This window comes from Berkeleyomyces rouxiae, assembly GCF_048999995.1.
Source record: "Berkeleyomyces rouxiae strain 22BRR77 chromosome Unknown BrBRR77_ptg000008l, whole genome shotgun sequence".
Classification (NCBI taxonomy): domain Eukaryota; kingdom Fungi; phylum Ascomycota; class Sordariomycetes; order Microascales; family Ceratocystidaceae; genus Berkeleyomyces; species Berkeleyomyces rouxiae.
In genome coordinates, this window is record NW_027396498.1 from 138804 (window position 1) to 151322 (window position 12519).

Consider the following 12519-nt stretch of genomic DNA (forward strand, 5'->3'; position numbering starts at 1 on the left):
CCCAGCACGCCCGACCGAGAAGAGACACCCTGCGGCCTCGTCTCCCTCGCCCTCTTTTTTTTTTTTTCTTCTCCAATGGCCGCCTCGGACGAACATGAAGGCGCCTCCGTCCAGGAGCAGCTGGTCGAGGCCTGCCGCCGCAACAACACCGAGCTGCTCGAGGAGCTGCTTGAGACGATTGGCAGCGAGGCCGAGATCTCGCGCCTGCTGAATGACACCACCACCGTCATGGGCGACCACCTGTACCACGTGGCTGCGGCCCAGGGCCACTGTGCGTTTCTTCCTTTCCCCCCCCCTCTACCTACCTAATCCCGCCTCGCTAACTAAGCCCGCCCGCATAGACGACGTCATCGACATGCTCCTCGACCAGCCCAACTTCGAATGCGACCCGCTCAACCGCACGGGCGACACGCCGCTGCACGTCGCCATCCACTGGCTTAACAGCGAGCCGCCCGCCCAGCGGCCCTTTGGCGCCGAGCTGGTTAAGATGATGCTCGAGGCCGGCAGCAACTCGCGCCTGCGCAACGCCGCCGGCCTGACGGCCGTGCAGCTCGTCGACCCGGCCAACGCGCCGCTGCGCGACCTTATTCGCGAGCACGAGTACACCGAGCTGAACCAGGGCGATTTCGTCGCCGTCGACAACGACCCGTCGCCGCCGCCGGGCGCGGACAAGAGCGCGCGGAAAAACAAGACCGCCAAGGACGAGAGGCCGCGCGCGCCCCAGGATAATGACGCGGATGAGTTTAGTGGAAGCGATGAAGAGGAGCGGGCCGAGTGGGTGCGTAGAAAGGCTCAGCGGTAGGGCTGCCGGCGGCGGTGGGAGGGGGAAAGAGGGGCCGACTGTGTATCTACCACGCGGGAGATCTAGCTCCACAGTCTCTGTTTCTGTCATGTAAGCTGTTTTTTTAACGCATATTTTCCTTGTTGCACTCTGGACAAGCCACAGACAAAACAGGTCTCTCGGGGGCGGGGGCGGGGGCACGTAGAGCAGTTTGAAGCAATGAAGAACAGGGGACGAATAGACAGTGTAGAGACCGGGCCGGCGAGCAAAAGCCGGGAGAAAGAAAGGGCCTGACGACATGTACCTGATGCGAACTAACTGAACTGGTTTGGGCTGGGCGTGACTTGGCCGTCAGCCGGCTAGCGGGCAGGCGAGTTTGTAGAAGAAGAGGCAAGAAAAAAAGAAAAAAAAATATAGTCATATATGAAAGAAGAAAAAGGGAAAATAACAAAGTTAATAAACAATGTAAAATAACATAAAGCCAAAGATATATATCAACAAAGAGCACAAGAAAAAAGAAAGAAGAAATTCAAAACATCAGAAAAAAATAAACGCCCAAGAAAATAGAACAAGAAAAAGAAAAAAACAACCACAGAATGCAAACATAAAATAAGCTTCGCTGAGAGAGAGGGAGAGGACGGACGACAACAACAACAGCGCCAGAGAACAAGGCACCTGAAACGACCGAGAAGACCGGAGTGTCGTTGCGAGTGGGGTCGGGGTCGGCGGCCGGCAGCCGGCGGTGCGGTGGCAGCGCGGGCGGGAGGAGCCGAGGCAGAAACAGCCGTCATGGAGAGCAAGTGCTCGAGAGACGAGAACAACTGCCCGCGCAGGCCCAAAGCCACCCACGGCCCTTGCAGATCAGCCACAGCCTGGAAAGCCTAGCCACAGCCGCCTGCCATTTCTCCGCCCCCGAACCCCGATCTCCGATCCCCCATGTCTCCGGCCCGATCGCCCTACTCTCTTCCTCCTCCCCTGGATTCCATTCCGCCCTCTACCGGAAGCGCGCACGGCAGCGGCCCATGACTTCGCCCTGGCACACCAGCTCGGCACTAAACTCGGAGCCGTCCAGCGTGAGGTAAATGTCAAAGTACACGCGGTAAAACGTGCCCTGTGCTGTGTCCATGCGCTCAAAGTCCTTTTCGAGATTCTTGCGAGACAGGTCCGACGTGAGCGTGACCAGCTCCTTGATGCCTGTGGGGATAGAGAAAGAGACTGCGTTAGCTGGGGTCAAGCGGGGGATCAGAAGTCATAGAAATGCTTACGTGGGTCCTTGGTGTACTCGGGGCACACATCTTCGTCGCAGGCATACAAAACGTCCTCGTACATCAGCGTGGCGCCCGGTGCTACTTGGCGGAAGAACGACACCTTGACGGGCTCGCCAATCTTGACCTTTTGGCCCTTTTGCACAAAGATCTGCCGAGTAAACTTGCAGCGGTCCTTGCCATCCAGTGAAGGCACACGGTATGCCTCTGGGTGGTAGCCCTCCTTGAACGGCTGCAGCGTGGCCATTAGGTAGTGGCGACGCGCCACACGGTGGGTGATTACACGCTCGCTGAGACCGGCGGTCACGGCACCCTTGACAATGGCTGCCACCGAGTCCATCGGCCGCACCACTTTGCTCTGGAACTGTGGCGGCACGTGCAACTTGATTTGCTGGAACAGGTACTCCGACGCACCAAAACCACCAACAACAAGAATGTTCTGCAGCGGCCGGTTTTGCGCCTGGATGGCAATGATCTGGTTGCGCACTAGCTCGAGAATGCGGTTGACGACAGGCTCGAAGCACTGGAGGATTTCTTCGTTGGTAAAGGTCATGTAGCCCTCCTCGATGCCAGCCTCGGGGAACTCGGCCTCGATGCCCACATCCACAGCCCACTTCTGGCCGTTGTTGCGGAAGTCGGCCTTGATGCGGTTTTCAAAGTCCATGATGCACTTGGCGTACACACGACCGGCCGTCTTGCTGCCGTCGGGCAGCTTCATCTTGCGGATCTTGGTGCGCAGGATGTTGCTGAAGTTGCGGTTGAGTGCCGTCGAGCCGCACGAGTCTCCAGATCCAGCGGTACACTCGGCGACGGTGAAGGGGTTCTCGTCTTCGACTTCGTAGGCAATCAGATCGACCGTGCCACCACCACAATCGACAATCAGCACGGCATCGTTGACCTTGAGGTTGAGCAGACCGGCCTTGGAGCAGAAGAGCGCGGCAGCCTCGGGCTCAGACACAAGCGTCAGACGGTTGTCGTTTTCGTCGCGCAAGAAGCCAGCCTGGATGGCGGCAGCACGGGTGGCGGCCTTGCCGGCGTCATTCCAGATAGCTGGCACGGTCAGGTAGTACCGGATGTTGCGTTCCTCGCGGTTGAAAACCTCGCCCAGTGTCTTTTGCAGGGCAGCGCGCATGGCTTGACGCAGCTTGAACAGGTAATCGGCGGCCACGTCAATCTCGGACTTGCCAGGGGGCAGAGGGGGCAGGTTGATGGGGTCAATATAGGTGTTGCCACTCAGCATCAGCTGCAGCTTGAACCACTCGACCTTTTGCACGCCAGGCTTGGGATAGCCGGTGGGAGCCAGGGCATCGGCAATGTCGGGACCCCATCCAACGACCTTTTGGTACTGGTCGTAGTAGAGGACCGTGGGGATCTGGGCAGGTTAGCATGGGGGCCTGGAGCAGAGGTAAGGAGGATAGAACATGGGGATTGATCAACCTTTTGCTTTGTGTAAGATCCGGCTCCCGGCCATTCGGTAATGATGTCCTCCTTGGCCTCGTTGTTGGTGGCAAAGGCAAAGGCGACGCCGGAGAAGGTGGTGCCCTGGTAGGGAGAGAGCGGTGGCGGTTAGCATTAAAAGAAGGCAAAGTAGGGGGGCCAGCCGGCAAAGAGGACACGAGACTGGCGTCGTGTGGCCTCGCGGGCACTTGGGCAACGTACAAAATCAATGCCCACAATGAGCTGCGACTTAGTGCGGTTGTTTCCCTCGACCTCGGCGTGGCTGCCGACGGGCCGGTAGCCACCCATGGGCGGCGGGCCTCCCATGGGGGGCGGGCCGCCGGGCTGCTGCTGGTAGCCGGCAGCGGCGCCCGGGTATGCAGGCGGGCCGCCGGCACCCATGGGGTTCATGTTGGGCGGGTAGCCGGCAACAGGGGCGCCCGTGTTGATGGGGGCAGGGCCGCCCGTCATTTGCGAGGGCGGCAGGCGGGGGCCGGGGCCGCCGGGAAGCGGGCTGTTGCGGCCCATCTGGCCCTGCGGGGGCGGGCCGTTGCCGTACTGCGAGGGATAGCTCTGGCGCTGCATGATGGCGGCGGGATTGGGCGGCGGGCCGGCGAGGAGCACGTGGCCGTGGCCGTGGGCGGGCGGCGGAACGAGCGGATTGGGCGAGGGCGAGCGGCCGTCGTAGAGCAGCTGCTGGTGGTGCTGCTGGGACACGGGGATCTGGGGGAGCGAAAAGCGGCCTGAGGCCTGGGCTTGGGCGGCGGACGGAGGCGTCGACGTGGCCGGGAGCCCGTTGACCAGGGTGGGAGTTGGGTTGGAGCTGTGGACGGGCGACGAGGCGGCGGCGGCGGCGGCGGCACCGGGCAGGCTGAGGCTGAGGTTGGCCGGCGACGACGAATGGGGGAGCACGGGAGGCTGGGGGGCGGCCGACGACGGAACACCGGGAACTCCAGGCGGCGGAGGGGGGGCACCAAGAGAAAGGCCGGCGGGCGACGCTGACGGCGGGGCTTGCGACGAATTAGGCGTGGAAGAAGGCTGGAAGGTCGATGCAGATTTGCGTTTCCCAAAGCCAAACGTGGACTTGAACCGGAGACTCATGAGCAACGGAGGAGGAGGAGGAAGGGGAAGGGGAGGAGGAGAGAAGCAAAAAAAAGAATTAAAAAGAGAAAAATAGTCGCAAAATACACAGAAAATCGAGAGGGGAAGCCTGTGTTCTGTTGGGAGACAGAAAGGAGAGGGGGAATTAGGCTGCTAAGTGGGCAGGGCGGGCCGGGCGAGAGGGTGCGGGCGACGGTTACAGGCGGTCAGGGCGGGAGCTACAGGCGGCTAGGGCCTGAGCTGACGGGCCTGAGCTGGAGGTTACAGGCTCTAGGCTGGGGGCTACAAGCCCTGGGCTGGAGGTTACAGGCCCTAAACCACTAGCCAGACAGCCTACACCAACAGCCGCATGCCCTCTTTTTACAGTGTCTTACAGCGCCTTACAGCGCCCACGCCAATCTACAGCCTCTACACTGGGCTCCCTCCTACTCCCTTTGTTTTTCTTCTCTCTCTCTCAAACACTCCCAGTCGCACCTAAAACAACTCGAAACCGTGGCACAGAACAAAGAAATTTCTTAAAAATAACCACTTTCGCTTCCCAGAAAACCTCTCCGCCTCTCTCCGCCTCTCGCTGCCCGCCTCAACCCGCCCAGCCAGTCGGGCGAAGCTCTGATTTTACCGCCCGGCTATACAGCCCAGCCACGGAAAACCGAGCTTCGTATCCGTCATCTGCCAGCAGCTGACAGTCCAACCCTAGATCACAACCCTAATGCCCACCTCGCAACCCTTGTATTCAGTGTCATCAGCCATGTTACACACACTCAACTCAACCTTTTGACGTGAAAGGCCCCACGATCGTCGCCTGCCAACCAATTGTTCCCGTAAACATGCTTCTCCTCGTTTCTGCTATCTACTCTCCGCATCTTCTCCAGTCTTCCTTCTCCTTCTTCTCCCTCTCTCCGCACTTTCTGCCCAGCCTAGGTCCAATGAGCCCAATGAAATGAGGAGCCGCTTCCACCAGAGCTTCACCCAAAGGGTCTACATACACATCGGGAGCACACACGAATGTCATTTTCCATACAGCCGTACTTTGTACTTGACATATCCACATTGAGTGCCAAAGTTCCCCATAGAATCCCCATGACGATCACTAAACGTGATCCTTGGGCTTAGCACGACCAACTAGCAGCAGGATTTGTGGGGAGGCACAACAAGAGGCCAAAATGAAAGCCAGAAAGAGGCCGGAGGAAGACTGCCATATAAGCCTCAAGGAGACAAGTAGAGCATGGGGTGGATCCGCAGTCTACAAGTGTCCAAGTACACACGCCTTTAGTTTATGTCTCCCCACAAACCATGGCAGTAGAGTAGTCAACGGCTAGAAAAACAGACCCAGGCCCAGATATGGACATGTGCATGCATGTACCTACTGGTATAGCAGTCAACAGAGTGCCCGCAAATCCTGCAGAGCCCCATTACATCACTGCCCATCTGGAGCCCAAACACCGGCCCATCCGACTGACCCGACTGACGAGCCAGGAACATCATCATACGCGGTACGTATATACTTGTCCCTGTAAACAAATGGGAGCCAGAAGAGATACACACCATCTCTCCCCACGATGTGGACTTGCATATTCCCAGCCCCCATACCAGGCCCACGCCAAGCAAATAGCACACATACACAGTCAACCAAGTATACATGGCTACATAACAAGTATGTGTGTAGCTATGTCACTGTGTATGTGTGTGTGTGTGTGTGTATTTGCAGGTGTATGCTTTCACACACACACCACCATGTACCCAAACCCGCCAACGCCCCTCTAGTCACGGCCACCCTCGGGCCTTAGCGTCGTTCACATGTCCAACGCGCAGAGCCTCTCTTTTCTCATCTTCCCGGGGGGCTGTAGAACGTCTCGTTCTTCTTTCCTTCTTGGCTTTGCATTTGGCCGAGCGTTTCTGGGGTACCGGATGGGCACAGCACCAGCGACCAGGGCTGGCAAAGTCTGGGGATGCGAGAAGCAGCCCGGCGAGGGAACAAGGGAACAGCAGGCTTGATTGTCGCCTGAGGCCCTGGCACTTTTTGTAAAAGCACGTAGCTGTGTCTGTACCTACGCTTATACATGCATTTGTGGACAAAAGCGGCAATTCTGCACAAGCTGGATGATCTTATCTACACATGTAACTATGCTTACTTGTAGCAGAGCCGCAGGCGGCCACAGAGCTAGTGTCCCTGCGGTTGTGCCATTCCGGGACCTTTGGCAGCAGCAAGATCGGCCGTCAATCGCTCGTCTTGTTCTACGTCTCTTTTTACTTTTGGTTACTTGTGTCCAACATTACACGTGGTAACGTCATAACGGAAAAAAAAAAAAAAAAAAAAAAAACAGAAAAAAGCCCGGCCGGCCTTGCTTCTCCACAAAAACGCGTCCCGCTAAAATGCCACCCCGGAATCCCTGTCGCTTGGTCTTTTGTGGGGCCCGTGTCAATATCCCGGCGAGATACTCGGTGCCTTTTTTTGCAATGCCAAAACGACAAATAGCACAGGATAAAACGGCAAATGCATTGAGGTCGAATAGAAAAGCGGCATGAAATACATGCAGGCAAGTCCAGGGCAGGAGTGTGGAGAAGGAATGGCAACGTGACCACATCGTGATGGTAACGATGACGTTTTCCGAGGACGATGGTGTGTAGGGTTACACAGACACCGCTAGGGTTGACACATCGCCAGCCTCAAGGAGGCTGGATCAGTCATGAGACGACAACAGCCATCACATCATGGATCAAAGTGACGGGAATACTGGACACCGGCCAGGCTCTGCGTTCTTTTCTCTCCCCGAGCAACAGCGCGGCCGAACAAACAAACACGCCACAAGTCACCTTATCTCAGCCTCGGGCTCTCTTCTTTCTCGTTCCATTGCCGCAAATGGCCCCTGGAAAAGTGCCGCAGCAGAGCCATGTCTGCAATGGGCGGAAGGCGAGGGACTCGGGCGTGGATTCAACCTTGACCTCGACCTCGACCTCGACCTCGTCCTCGATCTCATCATCGAGAGCCGGCCTCAAATATGGCTGGAAGGCCTACGGCGGCTTCTCGGTTCTGCTTGGGCTGGGTATATTGAGTGTGGTAAGTTGGTTTCTTGGTATTTTTTCCTTCTTTTTTTGCCCATTTCTCTCCGCCCCTCATTCTTCCCTTCGCATGTGGCCCACCCAATTCCTCCCTCTCCTTTCTCCAGAAATAATGTGCAGATATCAAGCTCTCGTCTCCCCCAAGATTAAATCCATCTCAGGATTGCCCGCGGCCCGGCTCCATCTTTTTTTCAATTAGCCCGAAACCAAGTTGGGAAGCCGCGAGACAAGAATGGAAGCATGCAAGAATGGAAGAATGTACTTGCCCTCTTGATTGTGGGAAGTTGCCCGGCTGGTCTAGAGTGAGCCCCAGAAAAAAGTTGTCACTGGGACAGTCTGATAGAAACCGCCAAGTAGCTGCGTTTCTTGGTAGAGCAACTGCCTCAGTCTTCTTGCTGCCAGTGATATATGCAACTTGCACGAGAAACACGTAACTGCGGTATAGAGAAAAGTCGTAGACTGAGGCACCAAGGCATCCATTATAATTCTGCCAAAGAAAAATTTTCATTCACTTTTTCCAACACCAAAGTTTGTCTCCTCCTCCATCACCAACTATCACCAACTATTGCCATCGATGGATTCTGCCACCCAAAATCTGCTGCCTCAGGAATGCGAGCCATCCACGCAGATGCTACAGCTACAAAAATACACACAAACCCACTCGCAGGCAGAATGCGACCACGTTCACGCTTAGCTGCTATTTTTGCGCCCCCCCTTGTCCTCATTGTTCGCTCTCGCTGGCCATCTGCGTGCTTGTTTCCCCGCATAAACAACAATGACGCCAATTTTGTCATCTGCTCGCTCTGTCTTCGCCTTGGCCGCCATCGCTGCTGCCGCCTCCACCGACCGGCCGTCCTCCAGATTTTCGCTCCCGCATTTGGCTTCCTCGCTTGCTCGCCTCCTCCCATCTCCCCCTCGTTTTCGGGCGGCCTTGGGCTCTGGCTGATATATATGCCGCTCTTGTTGTCTGCCATGCTCCATAACAGAGGAAGAAACGCTCATGCCGCCGCCTTGACAGTGCCCTTCCTGCTCATTCCCCCAGAATGACCATGGCCGGGGCAGACACACAACCCACACTACAGCAGAAGAAAAAAAAGCCGCGCTGCATTGACTGGGTATTGCAAGTATCCCCCATCCCGAAATTGACACTTCCGCTACAACTTGCTACAAGTAACTATACAAGCATCCAAGTATCCAAGTATGTGTCTGGGTCTCCGGGTGTCTGGGTACCTCCTCCCATCATCATAATGGGCTTGCCGGACAAACCTGAATCTCCACATCCCCATTTCTCCAGTGCTGCACGGCTCACCAAGGGTCCTGCCCACGGGTCTTGCTTGTTCTTGTCGCTGACCTGGCCCTGGCCTTGCACCTTGGCAGGCCGTGTCACCGATCCCATAATAGCCCCGGCTTGGGATCCTTGTTTTCTCCAGTCAAGCTTTGTTGCAATCGGCCCTGTTTGCTGCTGGCTGGCGTCTAGCTCTGTTGTGGCTGTCTGTCTGCTGGTCGGTCTGTCGGCGAACAGGATGAAAGCTTCGGTTTCTGCATCTGCCTCTCTGTCTCTTTGGCGCACTAGTTAGATATACTCTGGCTCGGTCGTGTGCTCATAGAGCGCTGGTTGACTGTCAGCTTAGCTTCCAGCTCCTCCAACCGTCTCTCCCGACCGACCACACTAAGCCCCTGTAGTTATAGGGCTTGTTTTCTGCAAGAGAAGCAGAAGCAGAAGCACCACCAGAAGCAGAAGCACCACCAGAAGCAGAACAATATTTCCACCACACCCCTCCCCTGGCCATATCCCCTCACCCCTCCCCTGGCCATATCCCCTCACCCCCTCCTCTTGTTTTCCCATCTCGGAGCCGTCGTCGACTATTCTCGTTATACACCCACCGAGTTTGGGTGTGCGTGTCGTCCGACTCCTACTCAGGCGTTGGCTCGGCGGTTATATTGCTCGTCTATTATTATTCTTCTATTTTATTCTACAACTACACACACACGCACACTTTCCCTGGCGCCGGGCTTGTCATCAGTAGAAATCAGCTTTCCCATCAATCAGTCTTCAAAGTTGAAGCTAAGGACAAGCTACAAGTAAGCTACTCCGAATCCACACATACATATATTGCCACGAGTCTCGTCATTCTGTCTTTTCCATCATTCTTTCCTCCCTTCTTATTCCTGCGTGTTATCCTATCCCTCTTGTCCTCTGTTGCTTCTGTCATTCTTGTTGTTTGCTCGTCTACATTGTCAGTATCACGTGTAGCGCAGACTCTTTCCTAGCAATACTCAGCATCTTGACTTTTTCTTTTATACTATTGCTCTTTCCCATCTTTCTCTCTGCTTTGCTCTCCCTCTTATTTGGCCTTTTCTCCGCCAAATTTCTTACTAACAGCTCGCGCTCCACATCTGCTTGCTCCGCCCTACCTTCAGGTTCTTGTCTCGGCCGTCGTCAACTTGCACGCCAAGCTCCATCTAGCATCCGACGTCTTCTCCGCTCATATATTAGCCTGTCTGCCCCTCTTCAGGCCCCTGGCACTTTTATTTTCTTCCTCTTCTCCTTATAATTTCTACCACACCCCGAACGACCAGTCTGTGTCTTCTCCCGTTTGTCGGAATAGCAATCTTCACGCAGCAGCAGCAGCAGCTCATTATTTCCCCATCTATCCTCCTACTTCAACAAGATTGCACACCATGTCTCTGGAAGCCGCCACCACCAAGATTGTGGACCAGTTTGAGGTTTCGGACGAAAGTCTGAACAAGTCGGTCCTGGAGTTCCTGCAGCAGATGGGTGAGTTTTTTTTTTTTCTTTTCTTCAAATTTTTCCCAAATAACACAACTCTCCCACTTCCTGCTTCAGTCACCTCCCCCTCCAACCCTTACATAAAACAGTGGCTAATAAAAATATTCTCTCCCCACCATAGAGGATGGTCTCGCCTCCGACAACACCAGTCTTGCTCAGATCCCGACCTACGTAACTGGCATTCCCAATGGCTCTGAAAAGGTTTGTATATTACCACATTCCCCCACACGACAGAGTAAAAGGTACAAAAGTTAACAATACCTTGCTTTTGATATTTAGGGTCTCTACCTCGCCGTTGACCTCGGCGGTACCAACTTCCGCGTCTGCTCCATCCAGCTCAATGGTGACAGCACTTTCAACCTAAACTTCAACAAGGTCGCGATCCCCAAGGAGCTCATGGTCGCCAAAACCGCCCGCGAGCTTTTCTCCTTCCTGGCGAAACAGATCGACATCTTCCTCAAGGAGCACCACGCCGACCACTTCACAAGCAAGGACCGGACTCGCCGTGGCTTCTTTGGTGACTCGGAGCAAAAGGTTTTCCAGCTTGGTTTCACCTTCTCCTTCCCCGTACAGCAGCTTAGCGTCAACAGCGGCAAGCTCATCCGCTGGACCAAGGGCTTTGACATTCCTGATGCCATTGGCAAGGATGTATGCGCCCTGTTGCAAACCGAGATTGACCGTCTTGACCTTCCGGTCAATGTCGCTGCCTTGGTCAACGACACTGTTGGCACGCTTATGGCTCGCGCTTACACTTCAGTCGGCAAGGCCAAGTGCATTCTTGGTGGTATCTTTGGCACTGGCACCAACGGCGCTTACCTTGAGAAGCTCTCCAACATCAAGAAGCCTATTGCTGGCGAGTACAGCAAGGCCACGGGCGAGATGGTAGTCAACACTGAATGGGGCTCCTTTGACAACCAGCTGAATGTGCTTCCCAACACGCCGTGGGATCAAAGTCTGGACCAGATGTCGGTTAACCCCGGAATGCAGCTGTTTGAAAAGAGAGTCTCGGGTATGTTCTTGGGAGAGATTGTGCGTCTGGCCGTGGTTGACCTGCTCAAGGACCCCGAAGTGCACTTCTTCAAAGACACCAACAGCAGCTCCAACGACTGGAAGTCGACTACTTCGATTGGCGCTCAGTCAGGCTTCTTCACGCAGTGGGGCGTGGACAGTTCTATCATGAGTGTGGCGGCGGCTGACAACACGCCTGAGCTGTCGACTCTGCGCCAGTCCCTCGAGGGTAACCTGGAGGTGTACACACCGTCTCTCGAGGACGCACATGTGTTCAAAGCGATTGCTCATGCTGTGGGCCGCCGTGCGGCACGCCTTTCAGCGGTCGCCATTGCGGCCATTGCCATCAAGTCGGGCAAGCTGGATGACCCCAGCGAGGAGATTATCGACATTGGTGTCGACGGCAGTCTGGTTGAGCACTACCCGTTCTTCCGCGACATGATCTTTGAGGCGCTTCGCGGCATTGACAGCATTGGCCCCAAGGGTGCCGAGAAGATTCGCATTGGCATTGCCAAGGACGGTTCTGGTGTTGGAGCGGCGCTAATTGCGCTGGTTGCGGCCAAGGCCAACCGGAGAAACAGCCTGGCGGCGCCGGCTATTAGACGTGAGTTTCTCTGAGTGCCTTGACTACACACACCTGTGAACTGTACCTTTACTAACTTTTTCTTCTTGTTTCTTTTGCATAGTGACCAACGACTACCGTTCCAACCAGATCATCACTGCTGCTAGCGTGTTGGGCGTGGTAGCACTGGGCGGCTACTACCTATCCAAGTTCTGGAGAAGATGAGGTGGTTTCTCTTGCGAGCTGTAACTATACAACAAAGGGAAGCTACATGTAGGCATGGCTTCGTGTCATCCGGTACTCGGTTCATTGCGTGAGACGACATGAAAACGGCGTTTTCTTTGCGATTTTTCTTTTCCTTTGTCGTCTTGCTTGTACTATTTCTGATTTTTGGGGAAATTCTTTTTTTTTTTTGTTTCTGCTTGTAACAAGTCAACAGCGATGGTTCTTTTGTTCTTTCTTCATTTTTTTTTTTCATCTTATTACTGATCTGGAATTTCTTATATAAGTAGCT

General features: G+C 55.2%; 3 protein-coding genes across 3 annotated transcripts; 2 read left to right on the top strand and 1 right to left on the bottom strand.

Annotated features, from left to right (window-relative positions):
- Positions 1-75: 75 nt before the first annotated feature.
- BROUX77_006165 (uncharacterized protein) lies at positions 76-802 on the top strand (the record flags this gene model as incomplete). Its single annotated transcript, XM_073751119.1, has 2 exons — positions 76-271; positions 342-802. 2 exons carry the CDS (start codon positions 76-78, stop codon positions 800-802), a joined length of 657 nt encoding a protein of 218 aa, XP_073603234.1.
- A 973-nt stretch (positions 803-1775) lies between these two features.
- Positions 1776-4584, bottom strand: BROUX77_006166 (uncharacterized protein; the record flags this gene model as incomplete). The annotated part of the gene is made up of 4 exons (XM_073751121.1): positions 1776-1975; positions 2047-3418; positions 3484-3588; positions 3706-4584. 4 exons carry the CDS (start codon positions 4582-4584, stop codon positions 1776-1778), a joined length of 2556 nt encoding a protein of 851 aa, XP_073603235.1.
- Positions 4585-10326: 5742 nt separating this feature from the next.
- Positions 10327-12230, top strand: BROUX77_006167 (uncharacterized protein; the record flags this gene model as incomplete). Its single annotated transcript, XM_073751122.1, has 4 exons — positions 10327-10423; positions 10557-10636; positions 10715-12047; positions 12130-12230. The coding sequence occupies 4 exons, from the start codon at positions 10327-10329 to the stop codon at positions 12228-12230; spliced, it is 1611 nt and encodes a 536-aa protein (XP_073603236.1).
- Between the last annotated feature and the right edge of the window lie 289 nt (positions 12231-12519).